The 13334-nt window shown below is 43.5% G+C and overlaps 1 protein-coding gene across 1 annotated transcript; it reads left to right on the top strand.

The window, feature by feature from the left end:
* The first annotated feature begins 7303 nt into the window (after nucleotides 1-7303).
* On the top strand, nucleotides 7304-9825 carry LOC134441718 (cytochrome c oxidase subunit 7A-related protein, mitochondrial). Its single transcript, XM_063192107.1, has 3 exons — nucleotides 7304-7501; nucleotides 8526-8660; nucleotides 9485-9825. Exons 1-3 carry the CDS (start codon nucleotides 7430-7432, stop codon nucleotides 9626-9628), a joined length of 351 nt encoding a protein of 116 aa, XP_063048177.1. The 5' UTR covers nucleotides 7304-7429; the 3' UTR covers nucleotides 9629-9825.
* Nucleotides 9826-13334: the final 3509 nt, after the last annotated feature.

Here is a 13334-nt window from a genome sequence, read left to right as displayed (position 1 = left end):
AAAGGAAAAATGTACTCAGCACCTCTGAGGTTGACACTCCGACGCAATCAGAGCAGGATCGGGAATAAGTCAAGTCAAATCAAGTCAAGTCAAGTTTATTGTCAATTTCTTTACATGCACTGGTCATACAAAGAATTTGAAATTGCGTTTCTTGCTCTCCCATGCAGACATAGACTAATCTTGGTAAGGACATAGACAGTATAGACATAGACAGTACTCATACATGGACATAGACAGTATGGACGTAGACATTGCTCATACAGACATTTAAAGTGCAAGACTGGACAACAGAAGACTTGTAGAGAACATACATTAAGAGGAGGTATTTTGTTGTTCTTTTTCCTAAAAGTCCTTTATAGCGTTCTGACATAGTAATAGTAGCATTTGAAGAAATAAATAATTAAAAAAGGTTTTTATTTAAATACACCAGCAGCAGTATGTGTGTGTGTGTGTTTGTATGTGTTTTGTGTGCGTGTGTGTGTGTGTGTGTGTGTGTGTGTGTGTGTGTGTGTGTGTGTGGTGTGTGTGTGTGTGTTGTGTGTGTGTGTTTAGTGCAGGTAGAAAGTGCGGTGTGCGTCTGTGTGTGTGTACCTGTGTATGTGTGTGTGTGTGTGTGTGTGTGTGTGTATGTGTGTGAGTATGAGTTGTGTGTCAGTGTGTGTATGTTTGGGTTTAGTGCAGAAAGTGCAGTGTGCTTGTGTGTGTGTGTGTGTGTGTGTGTGTGTGTGTGTGTGTGTGTGTGTGTGTGTGCAAGTGCGTGTGTTGGTGTGTGTGTGTGTGTGTGTGTGTGTGTGTGTGTGTGTGCATGTGTATGTTTTGAGTTAGTGCAGTGTGAAAGTTCAGTCACAGATGTAGTAGTGCAGGTGGAGTGTTCAGTCGCAGATATGGTGGTGGGGATGAGGGGGGGGAGCGTTGTCAGTGGCCTGGCTGGCTAGAGGCTGACAGTGAAGGGAGAGTGGGTTGAGTGTTCAGTATCTTGATTGCTTGATGCATCGTGCTGCTTGTAAGCCTGGTGGTACGGGAACGGAGGCGCCTGTACCTCTTTCCAGAGGGCAGGAGGCTGAACAGTTTGTGTGCAGGGTGGCTTGTGTCTTTGATGATCATCAGTGCTTTTCGGGTGAGGCGTGCGGTGTAAATGTCCTGCAGGGAGGGGAGTGGTACTCCAATGATCTTCTTCGCTGTGTTCACAACACGCTGGAGTGTCTTCCTGTTTTTCTCCGTGCAGCTTCCTCCCCACACTGTGATGCAGCTGGACACGACGCTCTCTATGGTTCCTCTGTAGAATGTTGTCATGATGGAGGGTGTAGCACTTGCCTTCTTTAGTTTGCGCAAGAAGTAGAGACGCTGATGGGCCTTCTTCGCCAGTGATGTAGTGTTGGTGGTCCAAGAGAGGTCGTCGCTGATGTGCACTCCAAGGAACTTGGTGCTGCTCACTCTCTCCACAGCATCACCGTCGATGGTCAGTGGTGGCAGTTGTTTTTGGACCCTCTGAAAGTTGACAACAATCTCCTTGGTCTTGTTGACATTCAGCAGGAGGTTGTTGTCTTTGCACCATCTGGCCAGCAGGTCTACTTCTTCTCTGTAGTGGGTCTCATCGCCCTTAGTGATGAGGCCCACCAGTGTTGTATCATCCGCAAACTTCACTAGATGGTTAGTGCTGTGGGTCGTTGTGCAGTCATGTGTCAGCAGCGTGAACAGCAGGGGGCTGAGAACACAACCTTGCGGAGCCCCCGTGCTCAGGGTTAGGGTGCTTGAGGTGTTATTCCCTACCCATACTGCTTGTGGTCTCTGCATCAGGAAGTCCAGCAGCCAGTTGCAGAGGGAGGTACTGAAACCTAGTTTGTCCAGTTTTTGTGCAGTTGTTGTGGTATTATGGTATTGAATGCTGAGCTGAAGTCAATGAACAGCATTCTCACATATGAGTCTTTATTGTCCAAGTGGGTGAGGGCTGGATGGAGGGCAGAGCAGATTGCATCCTCCGTGGATCGCTTGGCTCGGTATGCGAACTGGTAGGGGTCCAGGGTGGGGGGTAGGGTGGCTTTGATGTGTGACAGGACTAGCCGTTCGAAGCACTTCATGATTATGGGCGTCAGTGCTACAGGACGGTAGTCATTGAAGCATGATGGTGATGATTTCTTCGGCACGGGTATGATGGTAGCAGCTTTGAAAAGTGATGGGATGACTGCTTGCTCCAGAGAGATGTTAAAGATGTCTGTGAAGACATCCTTCAGCTCTTCTGCACAATCCCTCAACACTCGGCCAGGTATGTTGTCTGGGCCAGCTGCTTTGCGTGGGTTGATGGTGGCCAGTGTCCTCTTCACACTGGCAGAGGACAGGTACAGGGGTTTGTTCATGGGGGGGAGGGGGAGTTTTCTGTGGATGAGTGTCATTTTGTGCTTCAAAACGGGCAAAGAAACTGTTCAGGTCGTTTAGCAGAGAGGTGTTGTTGTCACAGCTTCGTGGTGCGGGCTTATAGTCTGTGATGGCCTGTATGCCCTGCCACAGGCTCTGTGCATCTCCTGTCTTTGAAGTGTGTTGTTATTTTGTCCGAGTATTCCTTTTTTGCTTTCCTGATGCCCTGGGACAGGTTTGCTCTTGATGCTTTTAGGCCAGCTACGTCTCCTGCTCTGAAGGCTTTGTCTCTGGCCCTCAGCAGTCTGTGAACGTCTCCTGTGAACCATGGCTTCTGGTTTGGCCCTGGTGGTGATGCGTTTTATTTCTGTAAACATCATCAATGCATTTTGTGATGTAGGAGGTCACGGTGTCTGTGTACTCCTCAATGTCAATGTGGTTGCTGTGGGTGGCAGCTGTTTTGAACATGTCCCAATCTGTGGTTTCAAAGCAGTCTTGTAGTCGTGACACGGCTCCTTCTGGCCATTTTCTCACCTCCTTCAGAGCTGGTTTGGTGAGTTTTACCTTTTGTCTGTAGGCTGGCAGTAGCAGAATCGTTAGGTGGTCTGATAGGCCGATGTGGGGGATGGGCTTTGCCTTGTATGCTCCTTGTTTTGGGGTATAAACAAAGTCCAGGGTGTTTGTCCTCTTGTTGGAAAGTTAACATGTTGGTGAAATTTTGGAAGTACTGTTTTGAGATTTCCGTGGTTGAAATCTCCCATGACCACTGTGAAGGCATCTGGGTGTGCATCTTGTTGTTCACTGATTCCCCGATGCAGCTCGTTCAGTGCCTCGCTTCTGGCGCTGGTGGTATTGCTAGGAGCGAGGTAAACTGCGACCAGTAGAATGGCGGATATTTCTCTTGGTAGATAGAAGGTTCGGCACTTGATGATCATGAACTCCACTAGTGGAGAGCAGTGCCTCTGTACCACCGTAGTATTTTTTGCACCAAGCATCATGTGTGTAAACACATATTCCTCCCCCTCGTTTTTTCTCTGCAAGGGCTCTGTCCGCTCGGTGGCACGTAAGTTGCTCCAGTTGTAAAGCCGAGTCGGGTATGCCGTCGTTCAGCCATGATTCTGTAAACACGGTCACACAGCAGTTCCTCACAGTTTTGTTCGCTGATCTTAGTAGCCGTATGTCATCCATCTTATTGTCCATAGATCTTACGTTTGCCAAGAGAATTGATGGTATTGCTGGACGAGTTGGGTTGGCTGCAAGCCGTGTTTCGACGCCACCTCATTTGCCTCTCTTCCTAATTCTAGAGCACCTCTTTCGCCGTCTCCATGTAGGCGAAGCAGACGGGTCCGATGTATGCCGCCGTAGTATCCCAAGTTCTTCCAGTGTCTCTATTGGTATATCCAATACATCGCTTGAGTTGTCCATTCTTATCTGCAACAGCTGTTGCCGACTGTACATGCGTTCCGACATAGTTTCCGACGATAGACATTTCGAATGACACATTATAACACAAAATAAACACTGCGAGTTGGGAGAGTAAGGAGTCGCTGCAGCTACGTGCGCCACATCCGGAATACTATAATCATAAATTGAAAAGGGAAAAAATCTGATGCCACTTGGCTGACTTCTGTTATTATTTTATTTTTTTAGACGCATGAGCGCATGAGACAAGGGGTCCATCCCATTATCGAGTCTCCCGTCCTTGCCTTGTGCTTATGGTCTCATGCTTCACTGACTCCCAGCCTCCGTGGAGAAAACAATAAGGTTTCCACTGTCAGCCTATGCACAAAAACATGTGGGGGACTTTTCCCCTTTCAACATCACAATCCAGAAAATGACCTATGAATTGTACTTTTGCGAGATATTTAATAAAATGTACGAGAACTATTGTCAGTGACGTCAGGCCTTGCATTGGGAGGCCACAAACACAAGACGAGGGGAGGTTATAATGAGTTGGACCCTATGACTTTGATGATGCTTGCCATTGAAACGGCAGCCTCATGTTCTGGCAAAAAAATAAATAAGAAACAGCAGACAACCAAGTGGCACCAGATTTCCCCTTTTTTAATCAACATAGACTTACGCAATGTTGGTTTTAGTCTACATGTTGTGTCCGTTCTGCTGGACAAGATTGGGAATAGAATTTTCAAGTTTTATTAAAGGGACAGCATACATTATCAGCATTTAAACAAAATGCTAAACATACAAGATTATAGCAGAGAGGGTTGCGAGTTTGCGAAACATAGGACGATATTGCGTCCACCCGCGTTTCTCGTCTCCAATTGGCCACAGCGGCTCCCTTGTGCCTCCCCTCTGATGGCTTTCATTTGACAGCAAAAATGTCAACTCGCGCTCAAGGCAGACTTGCAGAACACTCATGTACAAATAATTTGACCCATCTCTTGAGATAGCCTATAGGAAGGCAAAAGAAAACCCTTAGTGTTAAAGGTAGCCTACACTCTCACTCACTAGGCCTATATATAGGCTATGACACTAAAAGTAGGCTAACAAACAAAAAAAGTATAGGCTACCCAAACCATTTACGATGCAGTAGGCTAGGCCTACGCTTATACAAATGCCGTGTCCCATTTCATTTTATTTCATTACCTGGTTTGGTATAGCTTATCTCTTGAAACAGATAGGCCAATATTAAGTAGCCTAGACCTAACAAACAAAAGTAGGCATAACCAACGATGCAATGAGCTCCAGTATTTAGGGTATAGCGCCTACAAATGACGTTACAATTTCATTTTACATTAGGCTATACTAACTGCAGGAAACTCCCGTGTTTATACTACAAATGTCATATCATCATGTCATTTTATTATGATTTGGCTCATCTCTTGAAACAGATGACACTAAAAGCATAAACAAAAGCAGGCCTACCCAACTATGCAATGCAAGACGTTATGTACCATTTCATTTTATTCACATTATCCAAACCTCAAGGTGAGGTAATTACAACTTAAGTTGTCCACCGAGTCCATGGCACAAATGTGGCACCGCAGTTATATTTCACGACCTCGCTGGCAAGCTACATACAGACGCGCGCACACGGAATAAATTGAATCGCTGATAGTCCATTGATTGAGCCTCCATGTCGTGATTTTTTTTTTTTAATGCATTGTCATTGGAGCTGATGGATACTGATGTGGGGAAAAGGTAGGCGATGTCCGAGAGTGCAACACAAGAAAATGCCATGAAGTGTCCATCTGCCTATTTAATAAAAGGTAACTCGGGGAAAAAAGCATCCAGATCCCTTTACTAATAGCCTACTATCTCCACATAACTTTCATAAGACAGCCTCGCTATGATAACAACAGTGTTCGCTGGCTGTTGTTTATTACAAAACTCTAACTGCGCCTAAGTGTTTACCTCATTGAGAGCCTACACATGCATGCCTCTATTATCTCAGCGAGCGCGAGGACAGGATTTAGTGACCGAGTGAAGGGTTTGCAAATAACTTTGCAAATAACGCTGTGTCATTCTCACACTGCACTAAGTTGCAAAACGTGATAAAACATCTTCGGGTAGCCTACGGCATTTAAACATCTGTAAGTCGTCCGCGCTGTTAAATGAAAGCCAATCAGAAGGAGACATAGGGGAGCCAATGTGGCCAATTGGAGACGAGAAACGCGGGCGGACGCAATATCGTCCTATGTTTCGCAAACTCGCGAGAGGGTTTATGCAAACCGGCTGTGATTATAGCCATTAGGCTAATTTCCATCTTTAGTCCCTTGATAGTCCTTTGTCCCTTGAAATGAATTTTGGGATCCGCTGAGGCATATATTCAATGCTTTTGTTAAAATCATGGCAAAAAAATGTGTTCTAGAATATAAAAACTTGAACTAACCTACTTACATGCCTTCAATGAAGCCATAGATGAAGAAGCTGGCAAACTTACTGTAGTAGGCTAAAGGTCAAGGCAGAGAACCTCTAACAGGGAGAAGGCTCAGTCTCATTCGTTCCCATTGTAGCCAGTTAGCTTTGCATGCATAATGCAGTAACGAGCGTGGGCCAGTCCTTCATGTGGGAAAATGTATGGAATGGAAAGGGGAACCCATGCTAAATACATTGCTACTGCGATTTCCAGTCACAAATATCATCAACAAAACATTCCTGGTAAGCACTATGACTGTTGTTTAACAATAGGCTGTATTGACAAATCGCACAGGTGTGTAGTTTTACAGCAGGTTAGAAGATTTCAACCTGTACTCGCTAGCATCGCGCTAATGATTATGGGTTTGGGCCCCATAAAAATTGAGCTTTCAGGAAGTTCCGTGAGTGAACAGCCCCTGGTCAAGGGTAGGCCCAGGGGCTGTTCACTCACGGAACTTCCTATTAGCCACAATTGGCTAACCCTAACCACGGGACAGTGCAAAATGAATGGGTGTCAATGGAGTTTTTTACCATTATAATTTTTGTGATTTTTTATAATTTTTTGTCCTGAAATATGAATATTAAGTTCGAAGCTAGAAATAATAAGACCCCATTTGAGTAGCGTTTCGATTATTTTGCGCCACTAGATTATTATATACTGGGTCACAAAGCTCAATTTTAATGGGGCCAAACCCATAAACATTAGCACGATGCTAGCGAGTACAGGTTGAAATCTTCTAACCAGCTGTAAAACTACACACCTGAACGATTTGTCAATACAGCCTATTGTTAAACAACAGTCATAGTGCTTAAAAGGAATGTTTTGTTGATAATATTTGTGACTGGAAATGGCAGTAGCAATGTATTTAGCATGGGTTCCCCTTTCCATTCCATACATTTTCCCACATGAAGGACTGGCCTACGCTCGTTACTGCAGAATGCATGCAAAGCTAACTGGCTACAATGGGAACCAATGAGACTGAGCCTTCTCCCCTGTGTTCTAATTTCTCTGGTAGGCCTTGCCGGTAGGTTGGTCAGTTTATACACTTTTACGCAGGCAGTTTGCCGTTGTCCTAATCGCGTCATTTCCGGAAGTAAGGGTCCTCTCCAGACACCCGGCGTTGCACAAGCTCACAGCAGTCTCAGGGAGACGCAATTTGATTCCCTTTGCATTCGACACAAATATCTGTCGCTGAAAATGTCGTATTACAAAGTAAGTGGCATCACGGGGAAACTAACAGGAGCAACGCCGGCCGCCTATGCCCCTCAGGTAAGGAATTGAACACGTTTACCAATGGAAAGGTTTTCACATGTGACGTGACCTTCATGCAGCACGAAAGCGAGCCGAGAAGATCTGGCTAGCCGGTGTATTTAGCTTGCTAAACTACTGAAGACGTCTCCCTAAATCGGTCGAATATGCCAAGCATGTTGTTTTTCAGAAAGCTGCGATGATGTGGTATGCTTTTGTGTCACGTTTGGCAACGCAGGGTCGTCTATTTCACCATCATTTTGATAAAGTCATCGTAGTGGTGACAGTAATTAGCATAGCATGGGAACGGATGTCCGTTGAAAAACTAAAATGGTTCTCCTGCTTACGTTCTTTTGAACCATTTAACACGGCTGCTTTGTAGAAGACGATTATGTGTTTTCCACAAGGGACCTTTTAATACCTAACATTGCTTTGATCTGGTTTGTTGCGGACCGAAACTTGTTTCTCTACGAGGTCGGATAGCCTAGCAGGCGGGTGGTATTATTAGCCAGTAGTTGGGTAATGTCAGGTCACCTTTCAAGAACTGACTTTCCTAGAGATCCATTTATTGGTATGAAGGCATTTTCTAGTATGTCATATTGTGAACTATACAAGAGCTGGTAGTGCTTTGGTTATAATTAGTATGTCAACATTGTGTTTTGTGCATAGGTATTGTTTTGTTTGTCTAACAAAGAAACCTAAGGTGTCAACTCGTACAAGACCAGTTTGTCAGTGTGGATTTTTGTCTTCTTGACAAGTTGATGTTGGCACAGATTTCGGTGACACTTCCAGTAGTGCCTTGTTTGACCGCATAGAGCTAGTAGTTCCACTTTAATTATTGAAGTGGGTGTTAAACAGTTCAATTTATACCGCCCCTGCCCTTTGATGCTCAGATAGCTTAGCATGATTGCTAGCGTTGTCACGGGCTACTCCGTCGTCCAGGCGCTGTCTTCCGTGTGATGGCACGGGGAGGGAGGTGTTGTGACAAAACCAGATTATTACAGGATCAAACAATGCTAACATTTATTATGATGTTCTATTACAGGGGCTGAAGCCAACGGTCCCGGCGGAGCCCACACCAATTATCTTTTCCACCCCTACCAAAGTGGTGTCTGAAACGGCTACCCCTGTGCAATATATGGGTGTCAACAAAGTTCCAGAGCTGCAAAAGATCTACCAGGTATAGGAAACACTTCAAGGTTCAATATGTTAAGGTTGAAGACCAGTATAAATGACCTATGTCATGTGTCCCAAAAGGGCGGTGAACTTCATGAACAGGTTGAGATGCTGTCAATTTATTTGTACACGAGAAAGGATAAGTCGTAGGCAAGTGATTCAAATACACAGAGCATTCTGGTGCTTGACCTGTGAATAACATAATAAGACACAGGCCATGATGTGCATTGCCAAGACCCATGCACAGAAGACTCGAACCAGAACTCATAGTGGATGAAAGACAAAATACATAGAGATTCTAGCATGAAAAGTCCAGTGCCATAGTCCACGTATCCAATGTGCAAACAGATGTGTCAAGTGAGGAGGTGGTATTCAAAAACCTTAGTCTTGGACCAATTTTGATTAATGGAGACACTGTCAAAGGCAAAAGCAGAAACGTTTTGTCTACACTTCTGCTGCTATGTAAAAAATAAAAGGAAGAAAAGAAGAACCTGAGTGCGATCCACTTTCTCACCTTCTAAGTTTTTCAACTGGAGACGCACCACACGGAAGAGTGTGGTGTATCTGAACTACCACTTTTGATTAATGGCATGTAACTATTTTGTTACACAAGTAATCATAAATGTATGACTCAGATTGTAGCATCATTTAAAGTGAGCTTTTTCTTGAATAGTGTTCTCATGCCTTTTTAATTACGATATCAAAACATGTTTTTATTTTTCCATTAATTAGAGTGTTTTTTTCTCTGTAAATTGTACTATTACTGTATTAGCTTTCCCGCCCTTAACTCCCATCTGCTTTTTTTTTTTTTCACTTTGATTTTGGCAGAAATCCGATGGTATTCCAATTCACCTGAAGCGTGGTCTCATGGACAAGCTGCTGTACCGGACCACCATGGGCCTGACGATAGGAGGGACCCTCTACTGCCTCATGGCCCTTTACATCGCAGCACAGCCCAGGAAACCACAGTGAAGAAGCCCCTTCCTCTACCCACCCACTTAAGGCCCCCAAAATCCTTTCAGAACATCGTTTTTATCCCAACATCTCTTTCTGCCTACCCCCTCTTCATCATTCAGATCAGTCATGGAGGTGGGCCGGTGCTTTGGACAGTGTTTATTACAGCTACCGTCACACTGAAGAAAAGTAAAAGAGATCTGTCACTTCGCTAACCCCCTCTGTGATTTATTGTCAATGTAATATCACCACCATCTGCGGTATACTTCTCTTCTAATTTATGCATATAATCTGATAGTGTAATTTAAAGAACCTTATTATCTTTCTATGACAAGATGCCGGTGTTGAGAGTTATGAACTCCTAATGAAAACGGAAGACTGAAACAGATTGTAGGCTAATCAGTCAGAATGTTTTGGAAAGGAGTAAGAATGTTTGTGTATGTATTAGTGGCCAAATGTGCCCGGTCTTCTCCAACTCTTAAACCTCAGTGGTTAAAAGTTACACTTAAACTGAGGTTTAAAAACCACCCTGTTGTGATTTGGTGAAGAAAATGACATCTGGCTATGCTTTTAATGATACAGCAGTAGATAAGAACATTAAGAGTGGTGTGCAACAAGTTGCATTGCGGTGGTATACATTGCCCTATCGCTGTAGTAACCAGACACCTCACGCACGTAGGCAGTGGAATCAGCTGCTGACAACACGGGAAGGGCACATGACCAGAGAGGTATTGGCATTACGTGTTAAAGTGATATATAAATGCCCCTTGTAGGATCTCCTGGAAGAATAATAAATATATTTCTATAAAGGGAATGAGGAAGTCACATCTCAGATTTTTTTTTTTCGTTTCCCTTAGTGCATTTCAGGCTGTTGCCAATTCCATAGAGATTGCCATTTCAATGTTTTTATTTGTCTTGGTTTCTTTTTAGTACCCTGTGTATATGAAGAATTAGAAGTTTGTGGTGTACTTAAGCATGGCTCATGCAACATGTTGTTTAAAGAGCTTCATGGTTTCTTAACCCTTTCATGCAGAGGCGTTGTTATGAACATATTGTCACCAATATAGTTAAGCTTTTTCAGCAAATAGTGAATGGGATCACTGGCTTGTAGCCATGAAATGGCTTACAGGTGCACTGTGTAGGGTTTTGCCAGGGTAGGTATTGCAACTATAGGTTGCTCATTGATGCGGCACTGCCTATTTCCATTTTATTTCATGAATATTTACTAAGTTATAAACATCACAGTGATATTTGTGAAACAACGGTAACATTTGTGAATGGACAGTGGAAGTTCTGGAAATAACTGAAAATATTACAGATCGCACCTTTTAAAGTTTGGCAATAACTGTAAAGGAAGTTTGGAATAAAGACGACGGTGCCAAAAATATTCTGGTCCTCTGCCCAGCTGATGTGGGCAATAAGGACAGGTTGTAGCCTATTACAGAGGAAGTTCAAAAGACTGCTCATGCCACTTGTATACAGGCTCTAAGCACAGACTGCTGGACCCCAGACTGGTGAGATGCAGTTCATGAAAAATAAACTTCAAAAGGAAATGTAAGTTCATACAACTAACTTTAGTGATGATGCTAAGTAACTTGGTAAGCCTTAAATGATAATCATACCACATGCCTTTTTACAATGTGTCCGACGTGCTTAATTTAGGTTATTTAAATCATACTGTGGTATACGTGGGTATAATGGCATTTAATCTCCAAAGAGCAAGCTGATAACACTCATGTAACTGTGACGTGCTAAGGCAGTCTTGCCTCTGTGGCCCTGTAATACAGCAAGCACTGGCAGACATCCAGACTCCAAGGCGTTGCTTAAGGTGGTAGATAAGCAGACCAGTGTAGGCCTATTCCATGGTAGTTCCAGATGACCATCACATGCGTGTCACAATGTATGCATTATAAAATGATGCATCATGGAAGTGTATGCTCAAGATGATTTTGACTAATCCATCTTTAGTTCTCTGTAACATTTCTCTGCCCTTTTCACAAGGATATTATCAACTATTTGTTGCTGAAGTAAAGAACTGATTACTTGGTGAATTTAGAAAGTAAGTTGTATCAAAGTTGCTGAAACATTTTGAGAACCACTCAATGTAGGAAAGAGCCCATGGAATCCTTTACAGTGGCCATAGTTACTCAAGTCATTTTCTCAGAACTGTAGTGGTTGACTGGTAGCATTTTGATGGACATCTGAGAGGACTCATTAGTTTCTCCTCACAGTAGGCACACCTGCCCTGTCACCCAGAGGCGATGGATCGTTTGTTGGCATAGCAGAAAAAACAAGTGTGCAGCTGACCCTCTGGCACAGAAGCTGATTGAATGTTGGAACAAACTACAGTAGTGATGACAGAGAAGAGGCTATGTGCAGTTAATTAAATCCCCAGGGCATTTTATTATGGAAATAAATCAGTAATTTCCGATTTGGTCTTAGTCCAGTAATACCATTGCAAGAATTAACATTGTTGATTGAAAGTTAGTGATAAAAATCATTATAAGTTGAATGCATCATCTTATATGGACAGTGTCATAAAAGAGTGTCATGGAGATAATAAGTACCCTAGACTACAGTGGCTTTCACATGGGACTGAAAGGAAGTTCAGTGATTGGCAGGGTTTTTATTGGACAGGCCGACAAACATGAGCCATTCATAATTCTGTTCACACAGTGCTCTACATGTTTTTTTTTAACAAACTTTGCACAAAGATCCATAATTCAGTGAGTCTTTGTCAAACAGAAATGGCTGGAGGAAAGAGAATGAATTCATACATACATAGTATACTGTATTAGGCCTACATTAAAATTATTCATTTGTTTACAGTGAAATTTCACGTCAGATATGGATATTCTGTTTCAGATGTTTGGTCGAGTATTTGATTCTCAACTAGCCTATTTTCTTCTCCACCTACTGCTACCGATGATGAGCAAATTATCCAACAGGTAGGCCTAGGTATCGGTCAAGAAATGACAAGACCTGTGATGTGTGCAGCACATCAGAAACAACAGGATTTTTATATTATTTCCAGTTTGACTGCATGACAAACTGGACAACAAAACCATATCAATTGTCTGAGGCGAAAAACACTCCCCACACCTTTTATTGGCGGTGGTGAATCTGATATCAGTGCTACATGAGACTCAAAGCCTGCAACATTATACAAATGAACTGTCTCAGCTAAGACTTAAGTGATGAGAGGGATCCATGAGAGGAGAATGTGTGGGGGTGTGTGTGTGACCATTTTACTGTGGTGGCCACGCTAGTCGCCCCGGCGTGCTGGGCAATCTAACAACTAGAGCCTCTCTTATGGGCCAATCATCGGAGCTACTTATCTTCACATGGAAGCTTGCTATGGCACGTATTCTCTCTTTCCCGCTCTCCTTTTCCCAATACAGTCTTGTTCTCTCACTGGGAGAGCTGCAGAAGAGATCAGAGACGATGATTGCATTTCTTATTTATGGCCTTACACATCTTATCTCTGGCCAGCCTCATGGTCCATTACAGATAATTGCCCGTTACATTACAGGGAATGCTTGAAACATCCTCTCTCCTATCTTAAACCTTAAACACACTCAATATTCCAACAGAGAGCACTGCACTCTACAACAAGGCAGGATCATCTCTCTCTCTCTCTCTCTCTCTCTCTCTCTCTCTCTCTCTCTCTCTCTCTCTCTCTCTCTCTCTCTCTCTCTCTCTCTCTCTCTCTCTCTCTCTCTCT

Source organism: Engraulis encrasicolus, chromosome 24 (genome assembly GCF_034702125.1).
Source record: "Engraulis encrasicolus isolate BLACKSEA-1 chromosome 24, IST_EnEncr_1.0, whole genome shotgun sequence".
NCBI classification, from domain to species: domain Eukaryota; kingdom Metazoa; phylum Chordata; class Actinopteri; order Clupeiformes; family Engraulidae; genus Engraulis; species Engraulis encrasicolus.
The sequence above is the reverse complement of the archived record's forward strand: the minus strand, read 5'-3'. Positions and strand labels throughout refer to the sequence as shown.

Bases quoted from the DNA above. Each gene is read 5' to 3' on its own strand.
- LOC134441718 (XM_063192107.1), top strand. From the start codon at position 7,430: ATGTCGTATTACAAAGTAAGTGGCATCACGGGGAAACTAACAGGAGCA. The intron at 7,502-8,525 runs GTAAGGAATTGA...GTTCTATTACAG, and splicing joins CGGCCGCCTATGCCCCTCAG to GGGCTGAAGCCAACGGTCCC. The intron at 8,661-9,484 runs GTATAGGAAACA...TGATTTTGGCAG, and splicing joins AGCTGCAAAAGATCTACCAG to AAATCCGATGGTATTCCAAT.